At 43.7% G+C, this 23,805-nt stretch overlaps 1 protein-coding gene across 2 annotated transcripts in view; it reads right to left on the bottom strand.

The window, feature by feature from the left end:
- Nucleotides 1-23,805, bottom strand: part of FBLN2 (fibulin 2) — a 632,659-nt gene that overhangs the window by 174,866 nt on the left and 433,988 nt on the right. For both annotated transcript variants that reach the window (XM_086939012.1, XM_086939013.1), the window contains exon 6: nt 18,492-18,698. In XM_086939012.1, the coding sequence (XP_086795138.1) occupies nt 18,492-18,698 (207 nt within the window). The remainder of the gene's footprint in view (nt 1-18,491; nt 18,699-23,805) is intronic.

The raw sequence follows: 23,805 nt of genomic DNA, 5'->3' as shown, positions 1-23,805 counted from the left end.
AATTTAAGAAAATTGGATAATTGCTCACTGATGATAGTGGGAAACTGAATTTCATGACAGGCCAAGGTGTTGTATGGCGTATTAGGATCCCAGTGAATTTTCCCGATTCATGCCCTTATATAGGTACAATTCACACTGCCCTCATATAGGCATAAAAATCATTCCCTTATTTAGAAATAGCCCATGCAGACCAAATGCAGGCATGGCTACTTCCACCCGTATCAAAACGTCACAATGATTCCTTGGAAAATCGGCTTAAGCAATCAGGGACTTTCCTTGCTTGAATATTGATTTGTCTAAGAACTCATATACTTTACAAAGAACTACTATTCCCTTGGGATATAAGCTTCAACTGGTAGATTGGAAGCAAGATGGCGACCGCGTAGCGGTCGAATGCAGTGCTAGCGGAACGCGTCCGGTCTCGGAGAAATACCTCATCGGTATTCTAGCAGCAGAGCATCATTTTCTTTTTTGATGATAGACTAGCTTACAAAGTTATATGTTGGTCCTGACTGCTTACCGAGCGACCTGGGCGAGGACGGCGAGATCCGCGGGGCCCGTGCTCTGGCTGCTGCGAGCGCTTGATGGAGTACTGGTTCACTGGTGCATGCGGAGCAGGCGGAGCAGAGGGAGTAGGCGGAGAGGAGGAGACATGGCTCCGAAAGCGGCGGCAGGAGCAACGGCGAAGGCAGCAGCAGCGGCCGCGGCCTGCAATAGAGGAGACACAGCCATTAGCTCAGCGGGATCAGAGCAAGGTGTGCTGGAGCGGAGCAGGGGGAAACGCCGCGGAAGCTGTGGATGCCTCCTCTGGAACTGCCAAGGAGAGGGAAAGGCATCGCGGGGAAGAATCGGCAGGCGGCTCCATCGATCGTGGAGATGCTCTCGCGCAGCGGCAAGGAACAACACACCAAAGCTGCAGGTGAGGAAGGTGTAGCCGCCCCAGCGCCGCGCTCACAGAGGATCATGGCAGGATCACAGGCATAGGAGGTGGGCTCTGAAGAGACTCGAGTCTCCCGGCCAAAGAATATAAATAATCAAGTGGACCCAGAAATCCAGGCAGACATTATCCCTGTTACAGCGTACCCGGTGGTTCATACAGTCAGTTCAGTGGGTGATAAGGGAGATATTCTGGGGAACGATGCGGCATATGGAGAGCCCTGGGCTAGTAAAATGGGAATGGTGGAGGCTGTAGTATCAAGTAATGACATATCCCTCCCACAAATAGAGACTGGGGCTGATCAGGCAGCAATGGAAGCAGATCAATGCCATATCCTAGGAGGGGAGAGATTGGAATCCCATGTTCTTCTGAGTCCCAGTCGGATGGAAAAGAGAAAGAAAAGGAAAGGATGGAGTACGAAAAAGACAAAGATCCTAGTGACTGCTTCTTATCTGTCTCAGAAGGGGCAGAATGGTCTGAAGAAGAACGGAGTTCGTCCCTAGGGGGTAACAATCTAGAATCAGAGAGCAACTTTGATCATGATCCCCCCGTAACGGCCAAAAGGCCTCACACCCAACCAAAGACCCATGAGCAACCTATAAAGGATTTAAGCTGGGATCACTCATCTACCATGCCAATCCAGGGGAGTCCTAACACCGAAAATACTGCAACTCATCCCCCGCTACTGGAAGTAATCCATCAGGCGATTCTGGCTCATAGGGAGGAATCACGTCTTGATAGCCGCAAATCTCAAGCGGCAATGAGAAAGATGCAGGGTGTGGTAAGGAAGCTGTCCAAGGCCTATGCAAATGTAGGAGACAGAGTTTCAAATCTGGAGGAAAGGATTGTTGCTACGGAATCTGAGACGGCCTCAGTCATCACCAAAGTAGAGACTCACAGTGCCCAGGTCAAGGACATCTAGTGGAAACTGGAAGATATGGAAAATAGGCTGAGAAGAAACAATCTCAGGGTGCTGGAGGTACCAGAGGAGGTGGAGGGGTCAGATGTAAGGGCCTATATGATCGATTTGTTTAAATCTGTCTTCTCTGCGCTCCCGGACTGGAATTGGTCTGCTGAAATTCAGAGTGAGCATCGCACCCCCTTTAAAATACGCCCAGGTCCAAGAGTAGGAGATAAGCCAAGGGCAATCCTTGTATTTCTGGGGAATTTCATTCTATGGCAGGCAATAGCTGACAAGGCCAGACCGGAAGCAATAAGGTCCAGCGGTGGAGTGACGTTCTTTGTCTGACCGGACTACTGTCATGTAACGGTGGAGAGACGCTGGAAACTGAGACAATTAATCAAACCGTTTCAAGATAAGAATATTCAAGTATATCTCATCAATCCAGCACAACTTAAAGTTATAATTGGAGGACAGACCCGGTACTTTGCATCTGGAGTAAAAGCGCAAGAGTATTCAGATTCCCTGGACAATTAGGAAAGTTATCCGAATGTATAAAGTATTTTGGGGTATTTGGGTGGTGGGTTTATAGAAGATTGCTCTGCCGACACGTTTTTCTCATTATGAGTGGAGTTAAGGGGTTAAGGGTGTTATATATTAAAATGATGTAGTGACCTGTCTGTTATCGCTGCATGCAGCGCAAGCACAGACTAAGGTCTGAGCGCTTCACAAGGGAGGGAGGCGAAGGGGGAGGGGGGGTTGGGCAGGTGCATGGGTGGGAGGTAGGGATGTTGGGGGGAGGAAGGAGAGGGATTGGGGGTAATGAAGGGGGGGAAAACCGAAAAAGGAGAATATCTGGTACTAATGTGTTTCTATTTTTGGAAATGATGTATACTTTATATGGGTATTTAATCCAATTGCTGGTACAAAAAGGGAAGGAGAATCGCATGGGGAAGAATGGCAAAACCTAATTTATGCTCGGTTAATATCGGGTGTTTAAATGATTGGAAAAAAAGGCATAGACTGGCCGAATTTGTGAAATCAGAGCATATAGATGTCATATGCCTACAGGAGACGCACCTGCCTTGGGGGAAAAAACAGCTGTTGAGTCTGAGAGGTTTTGATATTTTGGCCTGTTCTTCTCAGACCTCTACAGTAAGAGGGGTAGCTATCCTAGGCAAATCTACACTCTGGGGTACTAATCGCTTTAAGGCTGATGCATTAGGGAGATGGGCACTGGCTGAGATGTGTATTGGTATTACAATTTGTGGGATCTATGGCTCTAACCAAGATGACCCCGAGGTATTTGAATTATTAAAGAATGAATTAACCAGTTGGCCTACTCCTATTTTAGTGTGCGGAGACTTAAACATATCAGCAGACTTTACTAACAAGTCTCCGTTTGTAGGCCGGAAGCCAAGGGTGTATCATGCTCTGAGCTCCTTGATTCAGTCACATGGATTAATAGAGGTATGGGGAACAAAGAGCCTGGTAATCCTGGGTTTACCTATTTCTCGTGTCCATATCAGAAATATAAGAAACTAGACTACTTTTTAATTTCGTCTACAGAGGTGAGAAAGGTTAACATAAGGGAGTTACCAAAAATCATATCGGACCACAGTCCTTTAATATTGAGCTATGATCTGTCTATGCCCATGAGAAAACAGAGGGGCTGGACCTTCGATAGAAAGCTGCTAGCAGATATCGCATATGTGGAGCATTTGAGGAAATGGACCGTAGAATTCTTCAATGCAGACAGGTTTAGCGCATCTAGAAACAGTGTTTGGGATGTGTTTTAAGCAGCTCTGCGGGGCGAGACAATCAGCTATGCTGCCCAGCGCAGGAAAAAGATGCTAGCAGATATTAATGGGTTGACAGATCAACTGATAGTAGCTGAAGAGCAGCATGGGGAAGATATATTGCAAGGAAGGGAAGGGAAGGGAAGGAATGCCAACAGATAATTAGATCTAATAAAGCAGAGATTCATAAACAATGGGCCAAAAAAGATGCCTCCGAATATCAAGCTCATAGATGTAAAATGTATGAAATGGGAGAACAGGCAGGTAAGGCATTGGCACTACGGATCAGACAGGGAACTACCAAGAATGGAGTATCCAGCATTCAGGAGAATGGTCAGGAGTATGTAGAGCCAAAAGATATCTTAAATTTGTTCACAAACTTCTATCAAGTATTATATCAGGAAGAGATGGATGTAGATATGCCACATGGGGAGTTCGGGGACGAAGGCACTAAACTGGATGAATTAGAGATAGAAACACTGGATTAAGATCTGTCAATCTGTGCAGTACTAGCGGCACCGCAAGATTTAGCAACATGCAAGTCCGCGTGCCAGATGGTATTCCACTAGAGGTATATAAGTGCATTTCGCGTGAGATAGCCCCAATACTCCTAGATTTATTCAGTGGGATAGTATGCACCGGCAAAATTCCAGAGTCTTGGAAGGAAACAAACATAGTTGTACTTTATAAGAAAGGGAAGCCAAAAGAAAATCTTGGGTGGTATAGGCCAATATCCCTCATAAACACGGACACCAAAATCTACGCTAAGATTCTGGCTAGCAGATTGGGGAGGGTCATCTGTGGTCTGGTCTCCCCCTGGCAGCATGGATTCATTCCAGGATGCGGAACAACTGATCATATAAGACGGGCTATAGCCCTGTTTGATTTCCATGCTGTCGGGGGAGGGCGGTGGCCATGATCCTCCTCGATGCTGAAAAAGCTTTCGACCGCGTAAGGTGGAAGTATTTGTGGGGGTTATTGGTTCGAAGAGGGTTTGGACCAAAAATTCTGAATGCCCTCAAGGCCATGTATCACGATCCAGCGGCCAGGGTACAGTTAATGGGTGAAAGCTCGAGGAAAATCTATATAACGAGGGGGACACGTCAGGGGTGTCCCTGTTCAACCATTCTGTTCGCACTGTATATTGACCCATTAGTCTGGCAGATTCTGTGTAACGTGGAGATTAAGCCTGTCATAACAAATGGATTAGAGACAAAAATATTGGCGTATGCCGATGACTTGGCAGTAACTTCCACGGATCCAGATACAGCCATGCGCATATTAGTTGAAATTACAAAAGAATAAGGTAGATATTCAGGATATCGCCTGAACGAGGGTACAACTCAGGTAATTTGTACCGATAATATCGTCAAAGCAGACTCGAGATATGTGGAATCTGCAGTATATCTGGGAGTAACAGTTAATGTCGCGACAGATCTAATTGTCAAGGATAATTTCACCCCATTAGGTGAAATGATCTAAAGGGTTTTTAGTCAGGAAAAAAGGGAGAGAGAGGGCGCACTGTTAAATATTGACGCAAATGTATCTGGTGATTCTCGGTAGGGGTGTGGTGCAGAAAGGGTGAAGGGATAAGCCCTATAACCCCCCAATTAAGTATCAGCCGAGGCTGCCACGAAAAGAACAAGTACAACAAGATACCCTTGCACACAACACAATTATGAGGGACATGTGTCAGTGTAGACACCTGTATGTTAGAAACAACACATATGAGTAGACAATGGATTCATCAAATAGATAGTAAAAAGAAATGGTGTTTTAATGTTCTTAAGAGAAATCCTGCCGACACGTGTTTTGTCGCATGTGGGATTATCCTCCCGCGACTCCTCAGGGCTGGGGGAGATACAAGGGACAATAGTGGAATACATGACAATGCAAATCAAAATACAGTTCATTATGACATGCCTTCACAGACACGTCTCTTGATACACCACCTGCACACGATACTACCCACTTATCTCACGGTATTTGACACGTCATGAGGTTCTCCTTTCCTTGTAGTACAGGTTCCTAGTTGGAAGCATGTCATAATGAACTGTATTTTGATTTACATTGTCATGTATTCCACTATTGTCCCTTGTATCTCCCCCCTGCCCTCAGGAGTCGCAGGAGGATAATCCCACATGCGATGAAACACGTGTCGGCTGGATTTCTCTTAAGAACACTAAAACACCATTTCTTTTGACTATCTATTTGATGAATCCATTGTCTACTCATATGTGTTGTTTCTAACATACAGGTGTCTACACTGGCACATGTGACTCATAATTGTGCCCAAGGGTATCTTGTTGTATAATTTCACCCCATTGTTAAAATCAATAGAGGTAGATCTTAAAAGAATGGATAAGCTGCATCTATCACTAATAGAGAGGTCTAATGTGTTGAAAATGACGATCCTCCCCAAAATCCTGTATCTGTTCCGCGCTATTCCGCTGTTAATAGATGAGGGACTGATAAAATCAATTAAAGCAATATTTATGAACTTTTTATGGCAATATGGTAAGATCAGACGGTCACAAAAATTCAAGTCCATCCCACAGGAATTAGGAGGTTTAGGAATTCCCAATGTCAGGTTTTATCAATGGACATGTCTGATAACCCAGATGGCAATTTTATTTTATCCAGCCACAAATGAGTCGTATTTGCCATATAGCAATCAAAATCTCCTCTCTATATATGAACTGTTATTAGGTAGAGAGGCTGTTGGGGTTCTTTTAAGGAAAACAGACCGATGATATTTTAAGAAAATGCGATATAAGATTATGGGCAGTGTGTGGGGGGTCTGGAAATTGATACAAAAGGCATTAGCAATCCCGAAGATCAACTGTCACACCCCATTGTGGAAATCGGAGATCTTCCCAAATCTAAGTATTGATGGTATGTGGAAAAGCTGGGAGCAGCAGGGAATTCGAACAGTGGGTGATGTTATGGAGGGGAATGTTATGCTGTGCTTCGGGGCTATTCAACAGAGATACGGTTTCCCCAGTAACCAAGGTTTCAAATTTGACAGGTCTCCCAAACGATTAAAGCTAAGAGACCCTGGATCTCCGATGGAAGCAGAGACAACCTTTTGGATTACTTGTTAAAAGGGGGCAGCAGGATTAAAATTAACTATAGGATACTAATGACTGGGATTCAAGATGATTTGGAAAAAAACAAGACTTCTTGGTCCTTAAAACTGGATGATCCAGATGTGGATTTAGATAAAGCTCTACAACTAGATAAGAGGATACTACACTCCTCTAATTTAAAAGCGCAACATTTTAAGATGTTATTTCATCTTTACTTCACACCTGCAAAACTTTTTGATTGGGGTAAAAGAGGAGACACTAGATGCCCTAGATGTTTGAAAGGACCTGCTGATCTATTACATATGTTCCACCAATGTGAGAAACTAAATATAATCCGGGGTGAGATCGAGACATTCTGGGAGGGGCTGCTAGGCCTTAAGATCAGTCTATCCCCTACCCTAATGATTCTAGGAAGAGAGAGTAAGTTGGGGCTAAAGAAAGAGACCGAAGCCTTCGTTTTTATCTCTGTGGCAGTGTTACGTATTCCTATATCAGCAGGTTGGAAGGATATAGTTCCCCGTCCTTTCAGATGTGGTTGACTAGACTCCTGGGTATACATAACATTGAGTCTGCCCTATATGAACACAAGGGTAGGAAAGCACGCGAGATGGGGCTAAATATCTGGACACCATTAAAAACCTGGAGAGACACACAAATATAAAACAGAAGAGGGTTGGGGGGGGGTGATATACCCTGGGATATGAGTCCCAACTCATTGTCAGCACATGCATATACAAGCTATTCCTGTGTGCAGTGGTTTTTATCATCGCCCTGATTGTGGATTATATGTGATTATTTAAGTGACTATTTATTGCTTCTACCATTATTGAGGTGGTATGGAATAATGTAAGAAATCAAAATTCTATATGGCTAATTTTGTACCAGAAAATTCTCTATAAATAATTTATAAAAAAAAAAAGTACTACTATTCCCTTGGGGTTCTTTCCTGAGGTTATTATGCCCGACTTTAAGTCAAACTAGACACCATCAAGGTATAAATATGCCTTCACTTGCTCTAGCAAGACACAGTGGTTTGGGGCAGTTCCACTATCTACTTGCCCGACGCAGCTCGCTGCAGCAAATGCCGAATGAAGATGACTCTCCAGCTGACGCACTGATCGAGAGGCTGCATTTCTCTCAGTAAGAATCCAGCTGCAGTGTTTCCAAGCTACTCTTGCGGGGTGTTGGGAAATCGAGTCCCGAGACTGAGATACCAGACCTCCTTCATTCTAAACTAAAGTTATGGAGCTGATTAGAACCTAGAGAAACCTTGGATAGATTCTTGGCAAAGAAAAACTAAGTAGAAATGGCATTATCCCTTGGCGGACAATTCATTTAAATATTGAGAATTAACCGAAGTATTGGATGTCACACAATATGAACCCATACAGTGAAGACTTGCCTGAATAAAAGTATAATCAATCAAATATCTAAAGATAGAATATTACAAATGTCTTTTTTTTTTTTTAAACCCGAATAATTTTCCAATGTTGCCAGTTAAAAACATATTTTGCCATACAGTGCACAATTCATAATACAATACGTAAAAATTATATATATCCAATTAAAAAAAAGAATTTTATCAAAAATTACATAAGCACAAATATTACATAACCGTTGAATAAGCCAAACTCATTTGATAAAATGTGAAACTCATACGCACACAAAAATGACCCTATACTTATTTAGAACTTAACACAAATACAACAGAGAGACAGAAAGTTAGACACTTCAATTTGTCATTAACTGACACATCCGGGTCAGGATATTTTTTAACCAATCCTAACAGCACTTTTCTTTCGCTTATCTTTAACGAATTGGTTATTGTCCCATGGATTGAGTTACCCAGTGGCGTCAAAAAGCTACACCTATGCTACACCACACTTACTCCTTCCTGCGTACTAGACTTAGGTTAGGTACATTGGGGTAGGCGTATTTTAGAAGCACCAGTTGAGTACTTTTAGCCCTTATTATTTATGGTTTAGAAACCATACAATCCTTTTACAGTATTATTTTATAATATTGTTTTCGCTGTACACATTATACTTTGCAGTCTGCAATACGATTGTAGCAGTTCACTTTACTTGCATGAGAAAGAAGACTGTTCAATAAAACCTTTTATTGAAAACACCTGTCTCTCTATTTCTCTGCACCTCTGTAGAAACTAAGCATACACGAGTGACTGAGTGAAATACTTATCTATTGTTTTCACGACTCTAGAGATATGTTTCTTATTCTTGGGAAACAAAGTTGTCATGTTTTTGCGGTTGTCAGAAACTAATCCCTTCTTGTGAATCCTCTGAGATGGCTGGCATTCACTATTAAGTTGAATATATTCGATAGAGACCTAGTTGACCTCAGTCCTACGTCTAATCTATAGGAAATATTATTCCAATGCGCAGAGCCTATTGGGAATATAGGAACTACACTACAAAGGGGTGTATGAGAAAGTCATAGGTGATGGAACAAAGAAAATAACAGCTTGGGAATTTTAGAGAGCCTTGATGAACCCTGGAGGTGGGAGGAACATTTGAATAACTTGATTTAAGATATGCTAAGACAAATCCTTGTGTTGTGGGGAGAACAGTGGTGGAGAACGTCAGTACTATGTGAAGTGCAGGTTTTCTGAAACACCATGTTTGAATACCATTGCCCCAGCCCCAGCAGCACAATGCAATAAATGGTTCAGCTGTGGAGAGTAACAGGCAATGAATCTGTTTTGAGGCCAACTGCCCATTGTTTCCCATAAATACCTATCTTCTATGTTGTTTAAACAGAAGAGAAAGGGTTTAGGTAGGTGTTAGAAAGTGGGTTTCTGGTTAGCAAAGGTATGCTCCCTGTCCATGCAGAAACCAAAATCCTAGTCAGTAGAAGCTAGAAACACACTAAAAGATAACCTGTGCTCGCCCTCTGGTAGCTTGGCACACAGCTGTCAGGCTTATCTAAAGAGGCAATGTGTAAAGTATTTGTACCACACACACACACAGTAACACAATGAATACATCACAAAAAGACTCCACACAGGATTATGAAAATAGATTATTATATTATAAACAAAACAAGACTGAAACAACAAAAATCCAATGTATAGAAGTTGAGATATTGAATTTTAAAAGATTAAAATGCAGTAAAGTGCATAGAGGAAAGTAGTGCTAAAAGGTTACTTTAGGTCATGCTGGACTAGGGCAAAGTCAACGTTTGGGCCAACCTTGAAGAAGTGCAGGTCAGCTACAGAACCCACGCAGTGCCCGGTTAACAAAATTCCCTTACTAGTCCCAAACAGCAAAATGCATCGATCTCTCCAAGCAGTGATGGGTATGCGTCTGTTCCAAAGACAGGTGACAAAGTTGAGAGGCCTTGAGCGATGCGCTGGATTCTACCAGGCAGTTGAGGGGATGGGCAATCTCACAAAGCTTCAGCAGCGATGATACAATGCCTGATGCGTCAATCTAAGGAGGCAAAGCACTGGTTCCAATCCGATGCTACACACAGACAGGAGATGTGTCGGAATCCATGGTGCAAGTATCTGGAACCCCTTCCAGTGAGCTAGGCACAGAGCAGGGGTAGAGACTTTGATATCCCTGAGTCTAAAGAAATAGGAGGCAAGCCACCAAGCCCTTGGAGATCACTTGGAGGGAAGGCAAAGTCAAGCTCTCCTTCAGCAGATTCAGAGAGCAGAAGGCAGCAGGGCAACACAAGAGAAAAGCACTACCTATTCAAGTGAAGTGTTAGCCCCCTCCCTTTCAACCTGCCCAGACAAGGCCATCTACATACAATGCAGTGTATGTAGATGGGAGCTCAGACACACCTATCCTTCCTGTGTTGTGGCTGTCTAGCGGGAATGCACAAAGTGTAGCTGTCACCTACTCAAGTCATGTATTGGATATAGGCTGTCAGGCACAAAGAGCAGGAAGTGCAGAGAAATGTCCACTTTCTAAAAGGGGCATTTATACAATAGTAATGTTAAATCCAACTTCATCAGTAAGTAAGATTTATCAATACCATTCCAACCATATGAAAAATGAAAAAGCTATCCCTCTCTGATCAGGAATTACAGCTTAAAAGTGTATTAAGGAATTCCCACTGCTAACGTATGAGAGGAGTAGGCCTCACAGTAGTGAAAAACAAAATAGGCTTTGTCAATACCAGGACATGCAAAATATAAAAGGACATGTCCTACTTTTTACATAGATATTATCCTGCCCTTAGGGCCATCTAGGATCTACCTTAGGAGTAACTTCTCTGTAATGAAAGGGAAGTTTGAGGCATGGCGAGTATTTTTAAATGCCAAGTCGACGTGGTAGTAAACTGCACACACAGGCACTGCAGTGGGAGGCCTGAAACAGGTTTGAAATTCTACTTCTATGGGTGGCACAATAAGTGCTGCAGCCCACTAGTAGCATTTAATTTATAAGACCTTAGGTATATGGTATACCACTTTACAAGGGACTTAAAAGTAAATTAAATAGGTCAATCAGGTATACTCCAATTACATGCATGTTTGGGATAAAAGCACATGCACTTTCGCAATGATGAGCATTTGTAAAGGGCTCAGAGTCCTAAGGCCAACACAAAGATTCAGCTAAACGTGGAGGCAAAAATCAAAAAGATTTGGGGGAGACCAGCCTGAGGCTGCCAGGACTAACAGTATGGCTGTTTATGTGCACTGGTATTTATAATAAAATATTTTTTTTAATTATGGGCACATTGAAAGCTGCTGCCCATGGGGCCATCATTTCAAAAGTGCAATTTAAATGCAATGAGCAGTACCCATAAAGGCCCCTTACTTATACCCCAGTATAATGCTGGTTTTGTGGTGTAGTCCAGAACCCAAGCAGTACACACGTGTTTTTAGAAACCAAACTGCACCCCATACTTTGCTACGGACACCACAGCCGTTTGCCAGGCAAAGGGTGTGGCATGCTGAAGGGTAAAAATCATTCCACAGGTAGAGAAGATGGAGGTCTTCAATTAGCCATGAAAATACCATGGATTTTTTAAACGATAGGAGCTCAGATGCATCACTTTGGGTCCAAAAAAAAAAAGCAGTAAATATGCATGCAAATGTATTACTTGTTGATATTAACAAATATTCCCGGTAGTACACCTGGAAAACTGCACCAGGCACACGTTCCCAAGCATACTACTGGGAATGTCAAGTGGCATATTACCCAGGCACCTATTTCCCCAATGTATAATCCAAGGTAGGCTCTGATTATGAGTGGATCGCTTTTTCTTCAACTCCTGTGCAAATCCTTGTCTGCGCAGTGGTCAGAATTTCGATTTGTGTGGTATTTATCTCACCTGGTAATTACCGGGTGCATTAAGTACTTCACCCTTTGTTAATTTTCGGCAAATCAAACTTAGCAGAATTTAATAGGGAAAAACAGTACAGTATTTACTGTAATGTGGATTTTGGTACAGTAAGCACCAAAATCTGCATATTATTCCCCAAAACTCGGAATAGGTGCTGTTTATTGCACTTGATAAATTCTGAACCCCGAGATGTTGGATTTTGTTAGGACGATATACAGTCCCTCCAATCCACTCATAACTAAAGCCAAAACAAGAGAAGAGGAGATCGCTGTACAAATATACATCTTTTTCTCATCTGCCTTTTGGCCTGGAAGGAGAGTTCACTCGACATTGGGAAAACGGTTGGATATGAGTTTGGGAATGCCCACAAACCAGAAGCTTGTGGCTATTCTCAAACTTACAAGATTACCCACTCCTTGGTATGCCCACTTCCCACCCCTTGTATTAGATTTACTATCAACAATTTGTATGTGCTTATTAAGGTCTTGGGCAAATGTAAATGTAGGTGTTTTTGGTCCTGGAGGTTGGTTTAAGGACGAAAATGCATTTGTGAATTGGGCCTTTTATATCGAATTAATACATGCAGACAGTGGTTAATTTGTAAACAAATAAGTGCAGGAGGTTTCGTCAGGAGGAAACTTACACCAGGTCATTTCTCCTTTTAGCGCCGCCTAAAACAGAACCAACTAACTCTGAAAGTGGGGAGAGGATGCAGCGTAATGACCAGAACTGCCTACTTCGGAGCTGGGAACCAGGTTTGAGTCTTGGCGTCGGCTCAACATCCAGTGATTTGGGGCAAATCACTTAAACTCCTCTTGCCCTTTCCCATGACTGTGTTATTAACTGGTGCGCAAAAGCGCTGGTGTTGATGGTTATGTGCCAGTGCTGAGTACCGGAAACCACCGGCTCAAATTAATCACTGCATGCGGAGAACTGATGTGCTGCTTTTCCCATGCACTGTAGCATCGCTTCGTCATACAGCATCAATGCACAGGCTGCTGTAGTTTCCCAAACTTCGAAATTACTATAGTGTTTTACTGTTAAAATAAGACTGATTTCGATTCTGGCGCTGTCAGCAGCACTGTCCTAAACCCTGAGATCATTTTACCAGGACAATGAGCCATATGTAGGTAGCCCAATTGCAATCGCAAATGCAGAAATTCTGCAAATTTCTGCATTTGCGATCATAATTTGGCCAGTCTGCTATGTAGCACACAAAAACCCACACGCAAAATAAGGAATCGCAAAATTTGTGATTCCTTATTTTGCAAATGCATTTAAGGAATCCCAAATTGCGATTCCTTAAATGCAATGTAGGTAGCACCCAAGTTGTGCAATTTTGGCTTAAGGAATCACAAATTATCACCAACTTCAGGTTGGTGGTAATTTGCGATTTCTTTGAAAGATGCACTTTTTTGCATTTTTCAAAGTCCCATGTGGCGCACAAACATGCCCTTAGCGCATGTATGTGCGACACATGTGCACACATGTTTATTTCAGGGTTGCAGCAGTGTGTCCTATTGACACCCTTGCAACCTTGAAATTGCATTCTCAATTTGCGATTCTCTAATTGAGAATCGCAAATTGAGAATGTCTTCCCATTCATTCCTATGGGCCTTCTAGCCCATAGGAATGAATGAGAAGGTATTCCTTATTTGCGAATCTCAATTTGCGAGTCTCTAATTGAGAATCGCAAATTGAGAATGTCTTCCCATTCATTCCTATGGGCCTTTTAGCCCATAGGAATGAATGAGAAGGTATTCCTTATTTGCGAATCTCAATTTGCGATTCGCAAATAAGGAATAGGTGGAATTTGCAAAATATTTTGCTGATCCTACCTACTTTGCATTTTGCAATTCTCTAATTGTGATTCCCTAAAAATCGTAATTTGAGAATCACAAAACATGTATTACCTACATATGGCCCATTGTTCTTTAGTGGAATCTGGCAGAAAATACATATTGTTTCAGGCATGAAATTAGACGGCAATAATGCTTCTTCCATCAAATAATTAAACAATCAAGAAAGCGTGCTTGAACCTTATGAAATCCGCCAATGGTTTGAACTCTGAGCATCAGACGCCGCCTCTTGCCACCGGAAGGGCTGCCTGACGTCAAAACAATCACAGCACAATGGCCTTTCTTGACATGACTGCTGAATTCTGAAACTTCAACCTTAAAATATCAGGGGCAAGGTCAGAAATGTGCGCTAAAATTATAGTCCCTGGAATATTACTATGTGTTTAGATTGGATAACAATTATCAGAGGGAATCAGAAAGTTATTTCTGGCTTGTCAAAGGCTAAAGGGAATGTGTGTAAATAAAGATCTTTTTGGATTGTATGGTAAAAGGATGAATCTGTGATAATAAAATCACTATTGAAGTATCAGTCAATTGATGTCTCTTGTGCATAATTGGTCTTCACTTACTGATAAACCCAGTGACTGACCGATAGTTACTTAATGCTCAATAACGCCTCAGTGTCCAAAAAGTGATGGGTGGCATGCCTAAATTAATCTCAGTCACTAGTAATTACTCTGGGCCGCATCCCACTCCAGTATTTTTCACCGTCTATGCCACCTCAATTTGGACCCAGCCATATTCAAGTTAGTCTTGATGCTGCTCCAGAAGGCCCAGTCCACCCAGGAATGCCAGGCCAGAACCTCCCTGGCCGGGAACATTAGCAACCCAAGACCGGCTTCTCCCTGACTGGGGCTTTTCAGCAAGGTGTAGCTTGGTTACAGTGGCACAGTGAATATGGGACTCAGGTCTGAATATACGTGTTGCATTTAGGAAGTTAGAGTGAAGTTTACGAAAAAGTGATGGATGGAAACAAATTAATCTCAGCCACTAGTAATTACTGTGGGCCGCATCTGTTATTTTGACTCCATGCCACCTCAGTTTGGACCCAACCATATGCAAATCAGTTCTAGACCCAGCTCACGTAAGAGTAGTCCAACCCAAATTGCCAGGTCAGATCCTTCTGAAACACAAGCAGACCAAGGCCGGTTGCGATGATTGGGGCTCATCAGTCGGGGGTACCTTGGTTCTACTGGCATAGTGAGCATAGCACCCACGTCTGGTTCTTCCAGTTCAGGCAGGACCTTGCCTGCCAGTTTGAGCAGGACAGTTTCTATTGGAGCAGGGCCAAAATTGATTTGGATATGGCTGGGTCCATACTGGGTCCAAACTGAGGTGGCATGGCAGGCAAAAGAACGATGGGTTGTAATGTTACCCCGAGCGATTGCCAGTGGTTAGACTTATTGCAAGCATTACTGACTCGGTCGCGAGGTACGCTGCGTAACAATAGAACGCTCGTACAACAAGATTCCACGGTGGAACGCGGCCTGAAACACAAGTGGAATCATAACACATTTCTCCCATAAGCTCTTGTGTGTTTGATGTACCGCCCTAAGTGGCAAGTGTATGCCTAGATGAGGGTGTATGCATAGGTGGATGCATGTCACTGATGCTGCTTGTGGACTGTAGGATGTGCATAAGTAAAAGAGGGTGCTCTTTGTGGTGTGTACACATTTAATATGCCCAGGGCAGGATACCACATTCATAGTGTAAGAATGCTGCAATCGTTAGTAGAGTGTGACAAACACACTGGTAGATGATGCATTAAGAGTAGAGGACTGTGAGTGCACTGCAGGCTTCTCTCTACAAGTGAAAACTATGCAAGATGAAGCACATAGAGTGCTAGATGGATGTGGGCTGGAGGGTACTGAACCTGTAGTGTCAGATGCGCCATGTTCAACACAAAATGCTGTATGTATAGGCTAGCACGTGCATGTGGGGCACGGTACACATTGTGGTGGATGCAGCATTATGATTATGGAGTACCTCATGGCCAGTGCAGGATACTCTAGGTCCATCTGAAGTTGTCAATCTGCTGTGGGGGTTGATGTGTTAACCGTGTCAGGTGCTGTATGTTCAGCCCAAAATACTATGGGCCAGATGTAGGTGGCCCAATACCGGTCGGTAACGGCCGAAATTACCGAATTTCGGCCGTTACCGACTGGTATTGGTCATTTGGGATGTAGGTGGCTTCAATTGCAAATTCGGTAATTTACAGATTCGGTATTTTAAGGAATCGGTAAATTACCGATTCCTTAAAATACCGAATCGGTAAATTACCAAATTTGCAATGTAGGGAGCACTCAAATGAGTGCTTTTCCCATTTTAGGATTCGTTATTTACCACCACCTATAAGTTGGTGGTAAATAAGGAATACCTTTAAAAATGCAAATCTGTGCATTTTCAACTGTGCCATGTGGCAGACATACGTGCCACATCTGCACACAAGCACGATTCAGGGGTGCAACAGGGTGTCAAAGTGATGCCCTGGCACCCTTGTATGTGTCCCCCATTTTACCGAATCGGTATTTACCGATTCGGTAATTGCCATTCATTCCTATGGGCCTCCAGACCCATATGAATGAATGGGGAATACTGATTCGGTAAATACCGAATCGGTATTTACCTAATTTTACAGATTCTGTAAAATTTACCGAAAAATTACCTACATACTATTTACCTATTCTTAAATACCGAATCGGTAAAATTCGGTATTTAAGAATAGGTAAATAGTATTTACCTACATCTGGCCCGTGCTAAACATGGAGTACAGAATCCTGTATGCACTGTGAATGATGCTGTATTTGCAGTGGAGGGTGTTGAATATGTAGCATGGAATCCTATATATCCAATGTAGAAATCTATATATGCAGTGAATAATGTAATGCTCTGTGTAATATGTTGTATGTGCAATGCAGGATGTGCATATGTATGGGGAATATTTATATAGTGCAGCTACATCACTAATATCCATGTGCTTTATATTCAGTGCAGGTTGGTGCTTGTAGTGTAGTGTGCTTTATGGATGCTGCTGGGTGTGCAAAGTATGATGTTGAGCATACAGAAGAATGCAATTTCTGAGGGTTCCTATGCAGCTTGGGATGCTGCAGTGATGCAGTGCGGAGCACAGGACACCAATGCACATAGTCTAGTCCAGCCCAGCTTGACTAGTAAAGCATCTGCACAGCACATAAAGCTCTAAATCACACCTCCCCTATTTTTCTTAAGAAAAAATCTCATGGTATAGCCCTAAAATGGCCTTCGATCAGCCACAGACAAAAAAATTGTTAGTTCCAAAAATGTATAAAGCCTGGGTGTGGCAAAAGCTGCTTCTCTGCAATCATATGTCGTGGCATTCGAGAAGTCAGCCAAGTCTACAGATTTTCCGAAAACAACTCAAAACTTGCTTATTTACTCTTCTCATGTGGTTCTAGACCACAGGTAGTTTTAGGTCTTCAGGCAGTCGGACAGCGCCAAGACGCCTATGGGCATATGCTGCGCTCTACAAAACTTAAATCAAACCTAGCAGTCAGCCCTCTACAGAGTAACACACTGTTTTATAAGTTGTGCGGCATGGGTTTGATCCACTTTAATGTGAGGCAAGTGGACCCCTTTATCTCCTCTTTGGTTGATAAACCATAGTCACAAAGGGGGGTGCAGTTTGCCATCACCTCTTTGGACTTGGTGCCACTGTACCTCCCGCATCAATGATAGCTATGCCCTTGTGCTTCATTGTAAGACTGAAAAACCAACACATGTGTGGTTGCTCTCTTCGATTTGCCATTCAAAGGGCATCACAGCAAAACATAGAGCCACTGTCATATGCACACGTGCCGCACCATGAGCTAAAGGTGAACATTATAATAATAACACTGAATTATTCATAATATGGCCAACAAGTTGTTGACTCATAGGAGAGGATGGGCCCATGTTGCCTGTATGAGGGCAGAGCGCAATCAAGCCCCTCCTAGAAGTTACTTCGGCACTACTTTTTTGGGTGGAGCCTCCAGACAAACCTTATTTGAAGTCGCAGACAATTGAACAGCTACCGACACCTCGAAGGAGATATTAACTGATTCGCAAAGGGTAAGATGTCCCCTTTGGACAACTTCTCCCTTGGCCACTTTGCCGGGCGACCCTAGGGGCACAGGCAGTGGTCCTGATGATGTGTTCCCAAACTGGGAACTTTTTTTTTGCAGCACGGACTCCGTTCAGGCGCAATGAGGAAGTGCGGGCGGAACCATCTGTGAACGTACATGAAGGCAGAAAACTTCCAAAGCCTTCTGCCTCAACTCGCTGCCTCTTTAACTCACCCCCCTCTTCCCTAGTGACAAACCTCCACACTCTCGCAGAGAAGGGAGGCGCAGCAAACGCGTTTAGTGACAGCTTTCGACATGATTAGCACCGTGGAATGGGCTATTTGTCAAGCTCCCGCTGCCCGAACCACCATCAGCGCGCGGCTTCATGCCTGAGTTGAATTCCACAGGGGACATTTGCATGCATTTTGCATAAATAACAACTTGCCCATCTTATGCTAAACACCTTCAGCCTTTCTGTTCTCCTTTGGCTCTTTTCAGTCAATGGTCTTACCTGGCTTGCAGCTGACACCGTCCTCCTGCATTATGAATCCTGGGAAGCAGGCGCACTTGTAACTTCCCACTGTATTGATGCAGAGATGCTGACACAGCTGTCCTGGATACAGAAGGCATTCGTTCAAGTCATCTCCAGGCAACATGTCATGGCTTTCATCTTGGTTTTCAACTGAAAAGGCTTCATTGTGCTCCAGGGGTTCTGAAACTAGGAATACATCAAACAATTAATAAATACATTATGAGTATAACTTCAACAAAGGTCGGGAACTGGTGTGGTTTACAACACCCAAGTACATACTCTTATCAACAAATGGTATTTACCAAGATGTATAAAACAAATCAGAGAAACACTAATTAAAAACTGTCTTTTAAAAGAATAGGTCCTTATTTATACCTGGGCAAGTAGGAGACTTAAAACTGTGTACAACAAAACAAATCAGAACGTACAGGACCTCCTGGGGCTGTGATAAGATACCAAGTAAATGTAGAGAGCTTTCATAGGTTGCATATTCCTATTATATTGCATGCCTAATCATATGAATAATAATTGCATACTTCGACTGTGCAATGAATGTGATATTAATGAACATCAATATAATTGCTCAGTAATCATTATACAATGCCACACACTGGCTAGGAAGTTTCCATAGCTTAAACAACATAGGCATTTATGTGCACTGGAGGCGCCCGCTGTACTTCGTGAAAATATATTCATGAGGTGACCAGTTGATCTGACAGTTTCGCCTCTATTGAGCAAGCTAACACATTGTACTGTCAGTGAAGTGCTTCGTCCATCTTAGTAAAAATGGCAGCAAACAAAATATTTAAATGCTGGAATATCTTCCTGCTACTATGGATAGGACAAGATCACCCTGTGCCAAGTTTTGGTGAGAGAGTCAGTTTAATACTGTAGTAAGGTTTATTGGATTCCTTCTGGATACCCCGCTCTGCTTGAGGAAATACGGTAAAGCATCTCAAACTACCTGGGGGTTGAGAGGTGATAGAGCAAGGTTTCGCACGTAAAGCGACTTGCTTGTACTCAACCCTCTCAAATAACTCATAACGTACTAACTAACATGTTTTGTCTAATTAATATTGCATTACACGACATATCTAGCATCTAGGGGAAGCTTGACTATGTGCTTTTTCTAACCATAATTCACTTGCATTAAAATGGCCGCTGCTACGCGGGATTTTCCATTGCGCATGCGTCTGTCACACTCACGTGACATGACGTACTCTTTGCTTTGGTGGGAAACTTTTGCTTCTGCGCACTATTACTAAGATGGCTGCTCTGTGTTGTAATGTGCAAGAAGCTTGCATCGCTGCTTTTGCTAAGCTGTTCGTTTTGCTTAATCAATAACGTTGAAGTTAAATATAAAATAATAGGAATAGAGTAGAGGTAAGTGGTATACAGAAGATTTATTTATTCTTTGTTCTAAAACTGTTTCTTTTCAACTTTGCTACTAGCTCGTGTTTGGGCCTGAGATGTGTCTGTAACTCCATTTTGAAACCCGCACCGCACATGTGCATCAGAATCCAGAAACACTCAAGTCATGGCATTGAATGAATGCCAAGGACAGTCTTGACTGAGATGCGCCTGGGAACTTCACCTCCTGACCCTTTGGAGAGGAAGACAATATTGTTAACATTGTATTTGATATTAGAACATTCATTGTTGGGTGGAATAAAAGTGCATGGAAAAATAAATTGATGGGGGGAACACTAATTTCAATATTCGAGAGAAAAGTCTCATTTTGGCATGGTGTGATGACCTCTCCTCATTCTTTTGTCCAACATTGAGGGGTGGTACACTGCCCTGGAAAATAGTATAACTAGAGTAGGCTTAGCTAGATAATTTGTCTGACTTGTCCGAATAGCTGACCTGTCACTTACCCAACGCACTCAATAGGTGATCGAGAGCAGAAGTGCTGGCGGAGCACTCTGTCAGAAGATTCAATAACCCAATCAGGGGTCTGGGAAGTAGTTCGATAACCCAATCGGGGTCTGACAGTTGGCTGCAGTGAGGATGTAACGCAGGCGTTGTGCCTTAGCTGTGGGTGCCAGTCTTAGCCTGAGGTGGTCCCGTCCTGATCCAATTTGGCTCGTATCTGTCCTGATTCTGGTCTACACATGTTCTTTCCTGCTGGCACCAGCAAATCTTGGGGTTCTGTCCTTTATCCCAGCCTGTGGCCCGGGTTGGTCTTCACACCATTTTAGGTAAATATTCTGTGTGGGTATGTCATTGTATTGCTTCCTTTTCTCTACCCTTCCTAATGTCAAATGCTTAAAGACAGACTTATAAAATCTTTGCATATTCTCATTTTAATTGCTATTTTCTTAATCGAAAGATTTTTGGTTTCAAATGCTTGGATTATGACATTTAAGAATTTTTCATAGATAAAGAATTTAAACCTTTCCAGAGTTTGTGATTATTATATGAGTGCAAAACTTTATTTACATGCCTATTATGCTAACACCTTGATCATTTAGGATTATAGGCGCCGGTGACTAGGATTGGTAAATCAAATGGTATAGGTCCTGAATGCTTAAACAAAATTGATTAAGTGTAGGTTTACCTGTTCAAAGTATGTATGTTGTTTTATGGGTCCAGGTGAGTATGGTAAAATGGGCAGGCGAGCCTCCGCTCTATCAGAGGGATTTCGAGTGAGGAGTCACTCACAGGGGTGAAGGACCAGTTGCTTGCTTGAGAAAGCATGGTTTAATGCTGATTTATTTTGAAATGTTTAATGCTATCCTGCACCACCATCCTACTAAAACCATCTCCTTTGCATAAACCAAGCATAACCACCGACCTCCTGCTACCTCCTCCTTTACATGACCCATCCTGCTGCAATCACCTCCATTACATGAACCATTCGTACCCACCAGCCTGCTGCCGCCACTTCTTTGTATGAACCATTTGTAACCACCAGCCTGCTGCCACCACCTCTTTGTATGAGCCATTCGTAACCAGCGCAGTCTGTGCTGGTAACTGCAGTAGGGCAGTGGGGCTGGGTGCGGGGGATTTCGAGGGATGAAACAGAGGGAAAATTAAATAAATAATAAATGTTCCCTCTGCATCATCCGTCGGAATCCTACCAACCCGGCCCCACTGCTGTTATCTGCATAGCTCGCGGCTGTTCGTAACCACCAGCCTGCTGCCACCACCTCTTTGTATAACCATTCGTAACCACCAGCCTCCTACCACCACCTCTTTGTATGAACCATTTGTAACCATCAGCCTGCTGCCACCACCTCTTTGTATGAAATATTTGTAACCATCAGCCTGCTGACATCACCTCTTTGTCAGAACCATTCGTAACCACCAGCCTGCTGCAAACACCTCTTTGTATGAACCATTCATAACCACCAGCCTGCTGCCACCACTTCTTTGTATGAACCATTCGTAACCACCAGCCTGCTGCCACCACCTCTTTGTATGAACAATTCGTACCCACCAGCCTGCTGCCACCACCTCTTTGTATGAACCATTCGTAACCATAGGCCTGCTGCCCCCACCTCTATGCATGAACCATTCGTAACCACCAGCCTCCTACCACCACCTCTTTGTATGAACCATTTGTAACCATCAGCCTGCTGCCACCACCTCTTTGTATGAAATATTTGTAACCATCAGCCTGCTGACATCACCTCTTTGTCAGAACCATTCGTAACCACCAGCCTGCTGCAAACACCTCTTTGTATGAACCATTCATAACCACCAGCCTGCTGCCACCACTTCTTTGTATGAACCATTCGTAACCACCAGCCTGCTGCCACCACCTCTTTGTATGAACAATTCGTAACCACCAGCCTGCTGCCACCACCTCTTTGTATGAACAATTCGTACCCACCAGCCTGCTTTCACCACCTCTTTCCATGAGCCATTCGTAACCACCAGCCTGCTGCCACCACCTCTATGGATAAACCATTCGTAACCACCAGCCTGCTGCCACCACCTCTATGCATGGACCATTTGTAACCACCAGCCTGCTGCCCCCACCTCTATGCATGAACCATTCGTAACCACCAGCCTCCTGCCACCATCTCTATGGATGAACCATTTGTATCCACCAGCCTGCAGCCACCACCTCTTTGTATGAACCATTCGTAACCATCAGCCTGCTGCCACCACCTCTTTATATGAACCATTCGTAACCATCAGCCTGCTGCCTCCTCCTCTTTATATGAACCAATGGTAACCACCAGCCTGCTTTCACCACCTCTTTCCATGAACCATTCGTAACCACCAGCCTGCTGCCACCACCTCTATGGATAAACCATTCGTAACCACCAGCCTGCTGCCACCACCTCTATGCATGGACCATTTGTAACCACCAGCCTGCTGCCATCACCTCTATGCATGATCCATTCGTAACCACCAGCCTGCTGCCACCACCACTTTGAATGAATCATTCATAACCACCAGCCTTCTGCCACCACCTCTATGCATGAACCATTCATAACCACCAGCCTGCTGCCACCATCTCTATGCATGAACCATTCGTCACCACCAGCCTACTGCCACCCCCTCTATGCATGGACCATTTGTAGCCACCAGCTTTCTGCCACCATCTCTATGAATGAACCATTCATAACCACAAGCCTGCTGCCACCACCACTTTGTATGGACCATTCGTAAGCACCAGCCTGCTGCCACCACCTCTATGCATGAACCATTCGTAAACAGCTGTGGTTCGTACTGGTAACAGCGGTAGGGCAGTGGGGCAGGGTGCGGGGGATTTCGCGGGATGATACAGAGGGAAAATTAAATAAATAATAAATATGTCCTCTGCATCATCCGTCGGAATTCCCCCAACCGGGCCCACCGCCCCACTGCTGTTATCTGCATAGCTTGCAGCTGTTCGTAACCACCAGCCTGCTGCCACCACCTCTTTGTATGACCATTCGTAACCACCAGCCTGCTACCACCACCACCTCTTTGTTTGAACCATTTGTAACCATCAGGCTGCTGCCACCACTTCTTTGTATGAACCATTCGTAACCACCAGCCTGCTGCCACCACCTCTTTCTATGAACCATCCATAACCACCAGCCTGCTGCCACCACCTCTTTGTATGAACCATTCGTAACCACCAGCCTGCTGCCACCACCTCTTTGTATGAACCATTCATAACCACCAGCCTGCTGCCACCACCACTTTGTATGAACCATTCGTAACCACGAGCCTGCTGCCACCACCTCTATGCATGAACCATTCGTAACCATCAGCCTGCTGCCACCACCTCTATGGATGAACCATTTGTAACCACCAGCCTGCTGCCACCACCTCTTTGTATGAACCATTC

The sequence above is a fragment of the Lissotriton vulgaris genome, chromosome 9 (genome assembly GCF_964263255.1).
Source record: "Lissotriton vulgaris chromosome 9, aLisVul1.2, whole genome shotgun sequence".
Lineage (NCBI taxonomy): Eukaryota > Metazoa > Chordata > Amphibia > Caudata > Salamandridae > Lissotriton > Lissotriton vulgaris.
This window is presented reverse-complemented; position numbering and strand designations above follow the sequence as displayed.